At 43.5% G+C, this 13,491-nt stretch overlaps 1 protein-coding gene across 1 annotated transcript; it reads left to right on the forward strand.

Annotated features, from left to right (window-relative positions):
* Window positions 1-2,702: 2,702 nt before the first annotated feature.
* LOC136118368 (probable E3 ubiquitin-protein ligase TRIML2) lies at window positions 2,703-4,018 on the forward strand. Its single transcript, XM_065871668.1, is given in 4 exon segments — window positions 2,703-3,261; window positions 3,264-3,613; window positions 3,615-3,708; window positions 3,711-4,018. Coding segments are annotated over 4 exon segments (1,311 nt in total).
* The last annotated feature ends 9,473 nt before the right edge of the window (window positions 4,019-13,491 follow it).

Below are 13,491 nucleotides of genomic sequence, written 5' to 3' on the forward strand. Positions count from 1 at the left end.
TCACCCTCCAAATTAAGGATCTAAGGATTCTGAAAATATCCAAATTACACTGTGGCCAAAGGAAAAATTTTGGAAAAATGTGTCAAGTTTTATTTGAATGTTTCTGACCCTGTTGACCTATCTCAAACATCCCTTTCCCCAGGCAGTTCTGAAAACTCAGTCTTGAAGTCCACCGTAGGCTTTCAGGTTTATCAGAATTACTCCTGATCACGAAGTAGATACATTCCTGTCTGTGCACAAATTACTTGGACTCCTGGCAGGCAATTAGATAGAAAAGAAACAGTTCAGCTATTAAGCTGCTTTTAGAACCAGTGCCGAACAGTCGGAGCTCTTAAAAAATCACTTAAAGTAACAACGTGCTGTAGAAGTGGCAAACACTCAACCAAGTCTGTTTCTAGAAACCTAAAAAAGAATAACTCTTTCGGGTTTGTTTTTCAATCCAATAAAGTTTTAAAAAATTATTAAGCAAAACATTTTCTCCTCCTCCTCCAAAAGCACCACTTCAAAAGATTTTTCTTCTGTTTTCCCGTGTTAGTTCTGTGCTGTGCTAGTTTGTCCTCATTTATCCAGCAGGGGTCGCTCTTGTCCACCGTACTCTTAAAAGGCATCCTTGCTTGTCTGCACTGTTTTTTACCAGGACCTTTATTCCAGGCAGCAGAATGAAGAAGTATCAAAGACACCAGGCCTGAGAGATTGAGGAGAAAAGAATCTGTGGTTTTGGAGGTGGGATTGCAATGTTGGGGAAAGGGATGCTTTAATAATGACTCTGTGTATGAACAGTAGGCTTCAAGTCTGTACTTCGAACTTCTCAAAGAAATAAATTAGTCAGTTCTTATCACAAAATGATTAGCCTTAGCTCACTCTTGCTGTTAAACTTGAGTATATGCTGTGTCTCTTTTCTGTGTGTCATTATCAGGCTGGTAAAGTAGGGAAAGGGGACTGGAGCTGTGTGTACTTCCATTCGTCCAGGCCATTCTCAGCCAGATACTTCCTCGGGGTTTAGGCTGGCCTCAGTGATCACTCACACCTAATAGAGCAATGACTGTCTAATCCATAGTGATTATCCAGTCTTGGGTGGAAGTTCGTCTTCAGCTGCAGCAGCTTCCTCCTGCAGGAATTCAGGGCAAGTTCACACAGGCCATTCAGACCAGATCCTGAGTCTGTGGGTGCATGTGAAATGGGCGCTGGGGAAGGCGTGGTCTTCCTACCTCCCCACTTCAGGGCCTCCTCCTGAGGCCACACGGGCAGACCAAGCAGGAAACGGCTTGACATGGCTAGGTTCTGATCCTGGGGAAGGCACGAGTGGGCTTCTAATACTGAGGAAAGTGGTCTGTTGAGGATGGGGCTGCATCAATAAAGACATATCGAAAATAAAGCATCCCTTGTGATTACAGCTCTCAGTAACCAAACCCAGATATTTAAATCAAATGTTTAAAAGACTCACTTTTACTCTGTTTCCTCCGTATCTTTTTCTTTTTAGTGTGCTAGATGTAAAAGAAATACACCTTAATTTTTAGAGCAGTGTTAGGATCATAGCAAAATTGAGTGGAAAGTATGGAGAGTTTCCAGATACCCCCTGTCCACACTTGCATGCCTTTCGCCACCATCAACATCCCACAGAAGAGGGTACGTTTATTACAACTGACGAGCCTACACTGATATGTCATCCAGAGTCCATAGTTCACATTAGGGATCGCTCTTTGTGTCGTACATTCTATGGGTTCTGACAAATGTATAATGTCATATATCCAACATTGTAGTATCTTTCAAAATAGTTTCACTGTCCTAGAAATCTTCTGTGCTCCACTTATTCACCCCTCCTTCCTTAGTATCCCCTGACAATCACTGATCTATTTACTGTCTCCATAGTTTTGCCTTTTCCAGAATGTCATATAGTTGGAATCCTATCGTATATAATCTTTTCAGGCTGGCTTCTTTCATGTAGAAATATGCATTTAAGTTTCCTCTGTGTCTTTTCACGGCTTGAGAGCTCATTCCCTTTTAGCACTCAATAATATTCCATGGTCTGGATGTGCTACAGTTTACTTAACCGTTCACTTACTGAAGGGCATCTTGATTGCTTCCAAGTTCTGGCAATTATGAATAAACCTGCTATAAACATCTATGTACAGGGTTTTGTGTGGACATAAGTTTTCAACTCATTTGGGTAAATACCAAGTATAGCAATTACTGGATGAAATGATAACCTCAATACCTTTTCCTCATGGTCCTCACAATTGTTGTGTCAACATCCTACCTTCAAAATTACACAACAGGGAAGTAAATGTGATTACCTAGGGAGACATTGGAACTAGCATAAGGTAAGGGACCAGAACTGACCCTGGAAGCACCCCAAAACTTAGAGGTTCAAGAGGATTCCAAGTCGAAAAAGAATGCTGGGAAACAGACGAGTAACATAGGAGGGTCGTCATTTACATGATCTTGATTGCAAAGAGAAGAAACCATTCCAAGAGGAGGGTCCTGGCCAACTATGTTGACTGCTGAGAGCTCAACACATGGCTGCCGAAGATTTGCTGGATTTGAGGAGTCCAGGATGCGCTGACCTGCTGATGCTTGACTGCGGACTGAGGTTAACAAGTGTGTCTGCACCAGAACACTGCCACTCTTTTCCTTTTCAGAGTACGGGGAGGCGTATTCCACAACAGAAACAGCCCAGTCTTCAACGAGGGCCACCTGCCGGCATGTCCAAAAGGCTCTGCTCCCCGTTAGAGCAAGAAATCCCAGAAGATGTCTGCTGTGAGATACATCTGGATCCACCACAGCTGTTCTGCCATGATGACCAAATCACGATTTGTGACAAGTACTTCAAGTCCCAGGAGCACAAGAATCAGGTGGTGTATGGAGTACAAGAAGCTGCTGAGAATTATAGGAAGTTATTCCAGGAGATATTGAACACATTGAAGGAGGAACTTGAAGTAACTAAAAGCATATTGGCTGACGAGCAAGGAAGAATGGTGATGATGCAGGAAGAAGAGCAGAATTTTAAAGTGATGATTGAGTCTGAATATAGGATAAGGTTCCGACTGACGATTGAAGAAAACAAAGTGAACTTCCAGAGCCTGCAAGTTTGCAGATTCAACCTGAACCTGAGAGAAGCCAGTCAGAACAAACTGATGGAGTTTGCCACAAAGTTGAAGGAGAAGTTCCAGGAAATACTACAGAGACGGAACTGTTTGGGGAGAGAGAACATGAGTAAACTGAGGGAGAGTGAAGGCAGGCTCTCTGAACAGATCTGCAGCCTCCAAAAATCACTGCAGAGCTAGAGAAGAAATGTGGGCAATCTGCCTCAGCGTCGCTCCAGAATGCAAGGTATTCTTTGGAAAGGAGTGAGTCACTACTGCTTCAGTGTCTAGAGCCCGCCCGAATCACAGACCTGAGTTTACGCCAAATAACAGGAATGAGCAAAATGCTAAAAGTGCTGCAAAGCCCTGTAACTTTGGACCCTAAAACAGCTCATCCCTGTCTGGTCTTATCTGAGGATCTGAGAAGTGTGAGACTCAGAGATGTGCAGCAGGATGTAGCCGGTCACCCAGAGAGATTTGACTTGAGCGCCACCACGTTGGGTGTGGAGAGCTTCACCTCGGGGTGGCACCTACCGGGGGGTGGGTGTGGAAAAGGCAACACAGTGGCAGCTGGGCGTACACGGAAGCTCTGCCAGCAGAAGTGCTTCCGGAGATAAGGTCTTATTCAAGGATCCATGATGGGAACTGATTATACTTTCTGGGCCTTTCCCCCTTTAAAAAGGGTTTCCTTGAGGGAGCAAATGCACAGAGCTGGAGTTTTCCTGGACTATGAATATGGGCAGATATCCTTCTATGATGTGACAAAGAGATCCCTCATCTATAATTTCTCTTATCTTGCCTTCCAAGGAGCTCTCAGGCCTATATTTTCTCTTCGTATCTCAAATGGAGGCATGAATTCCGACTCTCTGAGCATCTGCCTCCCTCATGTTTCTTCTTGTAATGGTACTCTTAGCCCTCAATCTTCTTTGGTGTGAAATCTAAGACCACAAGAGGCAAGAACGTTACAAGCATGGCTTTATATAAGTTATTTTACAAAGTAATCCAATAAAAGATTTTTAGCACTTGAAAAAAAAATGGCATAACAGATGCTTTCTCATATTTGGAGTTTGTGTTTGGGTGGATGACTGTTCCCTCTGCTCCCCGATTCTACCATCAACTTCTGGAGAAGGGCCCTGTGTCTGAGCAGCAATTGTCGGTGGAGAAGCAGCTGTGCAGAGGAGGCTGCAGGCGCCACTGATGCCTCTTCAGCTGGAGACAAAAGTGGGGAGACGTGGTTTATCCAGAATTAGACTAAACCATATATGATGAAATACACCGCTTTGTAATGCTGGGGTTTCCAATTGCCACTGAATTCGCTTAGTTTCAACTTCACATTCAAGGGGGCGGGGAAGAAAATATTGTGTTGCAAGGGTGGTGGTGGTGGTGTGTGTAGGGGGCCCTTAACGAATAATTTGGTGTCAATTTTGAGTCCCAGCATCGGATACTTGTCAAAAGGAGCTGGAATTTCTGAGGTATGTCCTTGCTCCTTTTGACCCCATGGACTTTCCTTGTTTAGACCCCCAGACGGTGCCAATGGTTTCGGTGTTGGTGAGCTGCTCTGTAGATTGAGAGCCATTAGCCAACAAACTCCGGCCCTCCACTGCGCCTTCTACAGGTTGTATGATGCCAGCCAATATCTTTGCTTTGTTTACACTGCTGAGGTCTCTCTATCGTTAACATCCTTTTTATGACTGACGTTTTTTTGGTTTGCAGCAAATAGTTTTCCAAAAAACAAACCAACTCCAGATTATTTTGATGGTTGAGATAACATGCTGAATGTAAAAATGGACATTTTCCAGTAACTCCAGTGGGTGATCTCCAGTTGAATGGATGAAGCTGCAGTCTAGATATGGTCCAACCCACCATTCCAGGAGCCCTAGAGAACACCAGGAAGATAAAGATATCTACAGTATATTGATTTTAGAGGATAAATAACGTTGCCAGAGGCTATAGCTTGTGAGAAGTGAGGTATGTTTGACCCACTTCATTTAGCGCTCCCATTTCTTAGAAACAGATCCCAATCTACACGAGATAATCCTGTAGCTAAACAATTGTGAAGCGATAGACACTAAGTGATTATGTCTCCTCTGAGCAGTTGATTACCTGTATTTTAAAGCCACTTTAGAATTATAGAAAGAATAAGACCCATGGGAACATGGAGGTCAGTCTATCAAGCTTGGCATTTCCAAATGATCTCTACTATTGTCTTCAGGTAACTGTGTCACTTTACTTCTTCTTCTAGAGGGTATTTTGAAGCCTCCCTAAGTCAGATGTTCTATGGTTTATTCTTCTATTCTTTCCAATTATTCCACCAAAACATTCTTTAATCAATCCGCTTTCAAAATTGTTTTTTTCATTTAAATCAATTCTTAAGGGTCTGAGGTATTCGTGGAATATAGAGAGAGATCTAGCAACAGTAATTAAATACCTATATAGGTTGTACTCTTATAATGGTTTTTTTTTTTTTTTTTTTTTGCGGTACACGGGCCTCTCACTGTTGTGGCCTCTCCCGTTGCGGAGCACAGGCTCCGGACGCGCAGGCTCAGTGGCCATGGCTCACGGGCCCAGCCGCTCCGCGGCATGTGGGATCCTCCCGGACCGGGGCACGAACCCGTGTCCCCTGCATCGGCAGGCGGACTCTCAACCACTGCGCCACCAGGGAAGCCCCTCCTATAATGCTTTAAAAAAAAATCTAATGCCCAGGGAACTTTGCTTTGGAGGAGCACTTTCTTTCTGGCAAGTCATCGTTTAGTTTAGTTCATCAAATAGTTTCTAATGGCAGCTCTTGCTGGATGCTGCATTAGGAGGATGAATTCGTGAATAAGACACAGTCTCTGCCCTTATGGTGCTCCCAGTGCCAGTGGCGAGCTGGGACATTTCAGTGTGATGGGGGAGTGCTGTGATGGAGGGTGGTCAGGGTGATAGCATCTTTGCATCTCAGCCTGGAGGTCTTACTCCTGAGACGCTTCTCAAAACAACCAGTAGGAGTCAGGCAGGTAGACGATAGGGGCAGAAGACCCAGAAAAGGAGCTCACGCATCTTGGATGACATGAACAAAAGTACTGACGTGGCTGGTACCTGAAGGGCAAGGAGGAGACTTGAAAAGAGATGAGGCTGCGGAAGTACCTGGGAGTCCACCATGGGGTTTGCAGTCTACACTGTAGGTAATGTGGAGTCGTGGCAGGATTTTAAGCAGGCTTTTTTTTTTTTGGCCGCAACACGCGGCACGCAGGATCTTAGTTCCCTAATCGGGGATCAAACACGCAGCCCCTGCAGTGGAAGGACTGGAAGTGCAGAGTCTTCACCACTGGACCACCAGGGAAGTCCAGGGGATTTTTTTTTTTTTTTAAGATAGAATATTTTGATGATTATGCAGAGGACTGTGGCTTGGAGGGAGCAAGACAGAAGCAGGAAAGTTATTGAGGAGGCTTGGTAAAAAGTGCAGGATGGAGATGAGGGGCATGGCTTCATGACTCCTAAATAAGCTTAATGGGAGAATCCTTTTCAAGGCAGATACGTTGTAGTGCATCCCACACTTGTCCAGTGGACGACAGCGCTTTGGGAGGGTGGAAGACCTAGTGCACCAGGTTTATCCGGTCTCCTCTGGAAGCTCCCTCTCATCCCTGAGCATCCTCAAGATCAGAGGCCACTACTGGGTGTGATTTTGGAAACAGAGACAGCTCCTTCTTTCCCCCCTTCCATATCTGCTCACTGATGCTGGAAAACCCTTTAGGACAAGGATTAAAATACCCACATGCCCGCTAACTTTTCTTTCATACTTATTAGGTTTGGGGTGCTAAAGAATCTGAGCAAGGTAATAGATTGCGTAATCTGGTGTCAGATCCTGTGCTGGATCTGGATTTCTTTTGCGCCTCCAGATGGATTATCTGCCCTTGCATGGCCTATTCTGTGCCCCCAGGAGGCCGGCTGCTGTAGGCAGCCCCACCAGATTCTCTTGCTGAAGCTCCTGCCAGATTCTCATAAGGGCTCCACCACCCCTGGCCCCTTGGTTTTGGGGTGGGGGTAGCTCACTGCCGGTAAGAGTCCCTGAGTGCCCCCCCAACCTCTCACCGATGCCCTTTACCAGCCTATGCTTGACTACATAGCAACTTCATTTCATTCTCCTCAGTTAATAACTATTTTGAGAGTTTCCTGCCATTCCCCTGCTGATACAGTTCCTTTCCCATGTTTGCACTTTGGTAGGGATAGGACACTGAGTTCCTGAGCATGAGGGTAACCATGGAAAAAGGAAGAGATCAAGAAAGGATTCTGGGGCCATAGAAGACCTCCTTCATACCTATCATAGGGCCGCCTGGCTGCCCATCTGCTTATGCTGTCTGAGGAAAAGCTGGCTTCACAGATCTAGTTTGAATTTATATTTTAAAAATCCTGAATTGATTTGTAACCTCCAATCTGTAATCCATAACCACTCCATCAATAGGTATTTCTTGTCTAAGCGTGTAACTTAGCAGACTCATCATAGGGAGGGAAACCAGAAACATACAGATGTCGTCTTAAGTTAGGCGTGTAACAGAGTCTTCAAGGGTTAAGAAACAGCCACACGCTGCGAGGCAGGTACAGTAGGTTTACCAGAGGTTTTCTTTTGTGCTTCAACGATAAAGTGGTTGGTGGTCTGCCGGCTACAGCCTGTTACACATTCCTTGCTTTTATTAGAATAACCATAAGCCTCGAAGACCCACCCTGATGTCAGTGGCAGGTTTTATAGAACACTCACAAGTTTCTTCTTGTCGAATTCGGGGGTATATAAAGTATGCAGCATGATAGGTAACAGGTTGGAAGACCAGTTCAGGGCCTGCAAAAGTCCCAGTTCCTGATGTGAATATTTAATACCTCCTCATTACAGGAAAAGGTTGACTACCAGATGCCGGTTACCGGGCTCCATAGCGCACTAAAGCTTTGAGCTCCTCCAGGAGCGAGGGTGGGTTTTGGCAGCTTCCCCTGCCCTTCAAATAACCTGGAGGTCAGGACATGCCCAGCTGATTTAGGAACCCTGGAGAGGAGGATTGGCTGGAAGCATCTCATCTGTTATTCAGCGGCCAAGTGGTGAATTACTTCCAATACCGTGATTTCCTGAGATGATAGAGCACTGTGGTTTAAACCATTATTTTAAATAAACTCAAAAGCATCGCAACAAATGTAGACTCCGAGTTGGTGTGTTCACATCACTAAGACAGCGTTTCCGGATGTACATTTTTGGAGGTCCCTGCGATCATCCCCTGAACTCTAACTGCAGTTAATTGGCACGGCAGTGACCCAGCCCTGCACTCCTGAGCAGGAAAACACTCTCACAATTTGTCAGGCTCTAGATGCTGTCATTTATCCAGCTGTGTTTTGACCGCAGCGGGTCTGGGAATTGCATCGTTTTGCGTTTCCATGGCACATGGAGGTTTCTTGACAGAATGCTCACGGGCTGTCTCCTGCCTCAACTCCCCAGGGTGGTGGGAAAAAGGGTGCTTTGCTGCCCGGCTTCCACCATCTGCCACTATTGTGCCAAGGCATGCCCCATGGCCTTGGACTGACAGGGGACCCGGGCTGCAGTGTTGAGCTCCTGTCACTGTCCCAGGCTCCCTGTAAAAAGGAAGCTAACGTTTCAATACTGGGTAAAAACACTTTTACCCAATACTTTCATATATAGGGTGAGTCTATTGAATTGGCCTTAAGAAATCTAAATCCAAGAACTCCTAAACTATGCATAACAAATGATTTGAAATACATTTGTTGTTATTTTTCTTTAAAAAATTCCAGAACGGAAATAGCTATTTGTTACTATTCTGCTTAAAACCCTGGCTTTCTATCTCCTCTTAAAATCAAATGCAAAGACCATTAACATGATCTCTGAGGCCATGCTTGTTGCTGCCCTTGCCTTAGCTGAATTTCTTCCTTCCCCCAAGCTGTAACCACTCTGGCCTCCTTTAGCTTCTTGAACTCACCAAGCCTCAGGGTCTTTGCACATGCTAATCTCTACACCTGGAATATTCCCCTCTTTCTTTCCTACTCCCCTCCCCCCTTCAGATTTCAGTTTTAATATTATTTATTCAGGGAAGCCTTCCCAGACCCTAGCTTAGGTCAAGTCCCTCTTGATTTCATAGTCCCCTAGACTTCACTATTGGGCCTATTGCCATTGGAAGCAATGAATTATTCGTGTAATTACTTATTTAATGTCTTATTACCTTCTAGACTGTAGACATCAAGAGATAAGGGATGCTGTATTCTCAACACCTAGCGGAGTACCTTTCATATAGACAAATGTCTAATTGTTGAATTAATTATTTAAATGATGCATACTTATTACAAAACAAATTATCGAAAGTGAAGAAAATGTAGAGAAGAAAATTAAAATAACCTATATCTCTACTATTAACATTTCAGTGTATTTCCTTATGTCCTTTTTTTAAAAAAAAACAAACATGTGTGGTACGTGGATAAACATTACCAGCTGAAAGCTGGATCCTATGGACATTTAGAAAAGTCTTAAAATGCACCAGGCTCCTGGTGTTCAAAACTGATGTCGGGGGGTGGGGGGGGGGAGAGAGTTTGAGCAGGGATATCACCATTCATGGTCTCTAAGGCTGGGGAGGGATTAAAAAGCAGCTCCTGGGAGCAAGTTCTGGGATCTTCCTACCAGATTTCACTGTCACTTTAGTAATATTTATTTAGGCTCTTTTAGTAAAGTAACAATTTCTTAAATATTTGGAAACATGTCACTTCACTATTTAATTTTTGTTGTTGTTACTCTTCCCATAATTCATATTATAGGGCACATTTTCCAGAATTGTGGTACCAGATTGCCCATTCCCAGCTCTTTTGTAAAAGGGGAAGTGTCTGGAAATAGACTGGGAGCAAAGGGACAATCTCCATTCCCAGAAAATGGCAGGATTTCTTTGTTCCCCCTCTCCTGCCCCCACCGGCGTTACCACAGTTTATCGTGTAGAATCCCTTTCTATCGATGGGCTAAGTCCACAGAGCAGGTACTGTTGTTACGCCCATTTTATAAGTGAGGAGATATGATGTAAAGAGGTCACAGAACTTGCCCATGGCCACACTGCTAGTCGGCGGCTGGCAGGCTTAAAACCCAAGTCGGCCTGACTCCAAAGCCCAGGCTTGTGCTGCCCCAGGTGGATCCCTCTAGATTCCACCAAGTGGATGAGGAATATGAATGGACTTCACAGAGCCTTGAAAACCCCCGAGCTTGTATATAAATTTTGTGTGTCTGCACAGGTTTTGTATTTTTTTCTGGGGAGAAGTTCTCTATATTGCATCAGATTTGTTTGGAACAAGAAAAATAAAAATTCATCTGGATTAACAATTACCCTAATATTTGTTGATTGGTTACCAAGTACTGTTCTAAGCACTTTGCATGTATTAAATACTTCAATCCTTGCAATAACTCTGTGTGACTGGCACTAGTATCCCCATTTTATGATCAAAGAAACTGAGACACAGAGAGGTTGTCACTTGCCCAAGGTCACACAGCCGACTGTGGTGCAGGGATCTTATCCAGGCAATTCCCTCGAGTCTACACGCCTATTTAACCACAGTAAACAAATGCCCTCTTTGCAGATCTCTCAATGTCTTGTGCATTTTCCTCCCCTGAACTTGAGATGTATCTCCCTGTTACTGTATACAATTCATGTAGTAGTTTTTCCTTCCTCCGCTTAAAGCTATTAATAAATTCGTGGTAGATCTTACAATAGAGGACATCCTAGAATAAAAATTAGCAACTCTCCTCGGCAGGATTAATCATATTAGTGATTCACACTGCTGTAGGAACTATGTTAAAAGACTGTCATCCCTCTGGTATGAAATTTGGACAAGTTCTTCATGGAGGTGGGATTCTGAATAAAAAGGGAGTCCTTTTGGTGGAGGCAGGGACAGAGAAGTAACTAGGAGGTAAGAGGGGATCCCACCAGCGATCACTGAGTGTACGGGGGTGGTCAGAGATTACATACATCTACTCTGCGCCTGTGAGTATACACTTCTGTTCTAAATATGGATCGATACACATTTGACTTACATGTATTGATTAAGATGAATGCCATTTAGATGATCTGATACTCTCTCTACACCTTTTGAGATAATGAGGCACAACCTAAATTGAGCCCAAATGGCTTTCAGGGATTGCTGGTATGAGGACTTAAACACACTTCACAGTTCCTCCCTTTACAGACGGAGAAATAGAGGTAAGAGGGTTGGGCTACCTGTTTGCGGGATTCTGGGGGATTTAATATAAAGCTAAGAAGAGAGTTATGACTCTCCTCTCCCTGCTGAGGAATTAGCATTTTCCTGATTGAGTGACATTGAGACCAAAGACTGAAATAACAGAGCCTCAGAGATGAGAATTGAGTCTACCCCAGGGTCCAGATGAGGTGAAAGACAAAACAGGAAGCATATGCGCTTACAGTGGAGTCCTTGGCCAGCGCCACGCAGCCTCCGTGGTTTAAGCTGAGTGGGTGTGGGAGAAAGGCCTGAAAAATGCATGCTAGGCTGCCTTTCGAGAGAGGAAGATCTTGTACCTTTCTTTTCTGAATGTTCAAATTCTGGCAGACTCCAACTTTCAGGCCCATTAAAATTCAGGAAGGGAAAAAGGAAAAAATTGAACTAGTTTTCAAAGAAGAAAAAAAGGCAACAAACACACCCACTCTTGCAAAAATAAAATCCCACCCCCTCAAAACCATTAGGAAAATGTTTTTGAGCTTTAAAAAACAGAAGGGGGTTGGAATGTCAATGGGACACAGGCCGTGGAATGACTATTAAACGTGGCATTTCCACCGGCGTCCGTGCATGCTCGTCTTAACCTTGTTTGATCCTGGGAGAGAAACGGCCCTGTTCCCTCCACAGAAGAAGGAATAGAACCCATTTCTATCGATGGGCTAGATCCCACTGTGTTAATGTGGTTAGGTGGAGTGCGGGGAACAATTTGCTCTAATTCACTGCCACAAAATAAGAGCCTCTTGCTCTGGAAGCTTCCTCTCCAACCCACCCTCCCATGCAATCAACAGTCCGGGCCAAATCCTTCCTTCAGTCTCAGATTTCGGTTATATAAGCTGCTCTATCAAACAGACTCCGTCCAATTCAGACCAGGGTAAAAGAGCCATTTACACAAACAGCTAGTGGCTTATGTAACCAGAGCCCAATACACAAATTATGAGAAACCTGCTTACCCATTCAGGTGCCTCAGGTGAACAATGGCAGGCCGACTCCACAGCTCTGGTCTCTGACTACAGCGGAACTTTGTTCCAATAACTGGACGCCTCCTGAGAGGTCAAGTCTTTCCTGCGGTCTCTCTGCAGGTTAAAGAGCTTCGTTGTAGGGTGCACTTTACTCCCCACACCCCGCCCCTTGCGGATTCTTGTTCTTCATAGAGAACGGATTTAGCATTTTTAATATCAGAGTTAAATGGTGGATTTTACTCCTGGTGGTATGAAATTTCCTGATGACAAAAGCCATATAAATTCAGGATTTAAAACTTTGAAGAATACAGAAAAATAAAAAAATTAAATCCACCTGTAATTCCACTACCCAGAGCTAGTTACTTTTAACATTTTGTGTATATCCTTCCAGTCTTTTTTCTAGGCATATCATATACATACACACATACATATATGCACATATAATGTACTATATATGTATATACATATTAAAGACATGCATGTAGTAAAGCCGTGCATATATATATATATAAAATATTTAAATGAATGATACATTGTTACTTTACTGGCCATTCTGTTTTGAAATCTGCTTTTTGAAGAAGTAAAGCTGTCACTGTTTGCAGGTGACATGATACTATACATAGAGAATCCTAAAGATGCTACCAGAAAACTACCAGAGCTAATCAATGAAATCTGCTTTTTTACCCAACAATGACAGCGTCATCATACATTGATCTCATTTTTATCTTCTTTACCTCCGTTGTCCTTCTAATACCCCTGTGAGGTTGGTATCACTACCCTCATATAGCAGCTCAAATTCAAGGCCTCTGAAGCCTGTGATGTGAAGCACTGCCTTATATCTCACTGCTATTAAATACTTCTCTAAGGAAGGTTTTGAGTGGCTGTTTGGCATTCACATTATATTCTATCTAACCCATCCCCTATTTCAGAGTGTTTAGATAATTTCCATTTGGGGGGCTATTATAAATAATTCTGTGAGGAACATTCTCTCATATAAATATTTATACTACTATTCCCATAGTATAAAATCCTAGCAATGGAATTTCTGTGTCAAGGATGTACCCTTTTTGATGACTTTTTATTATATACTGCCAAAATACTTTCCAGAAAGTTGAAATGAATTTATATTCGAATCAGCTACTGCCCAATACTCTAACCAGTCATTTTATAATTAAAAAAAAAATGATTAAAAATGAAAGAAAGTATCTTTCTCAAAT

This window comes from Phocoena phocoena, chromosome 2 (genome assembly GCF_963924675.1).
Source record: "Phocoena phocoena chromosome 2, mPhoPho1.1, whole genome shotgun sequence".
Classification (NCBI taxonomy): domain Eukaryota; kingdom Metazoa; phylum Chordata; class Mammalia; order Artiodactyla; family Phocoenidae; genus Phocoena; species Phocoena phocoena.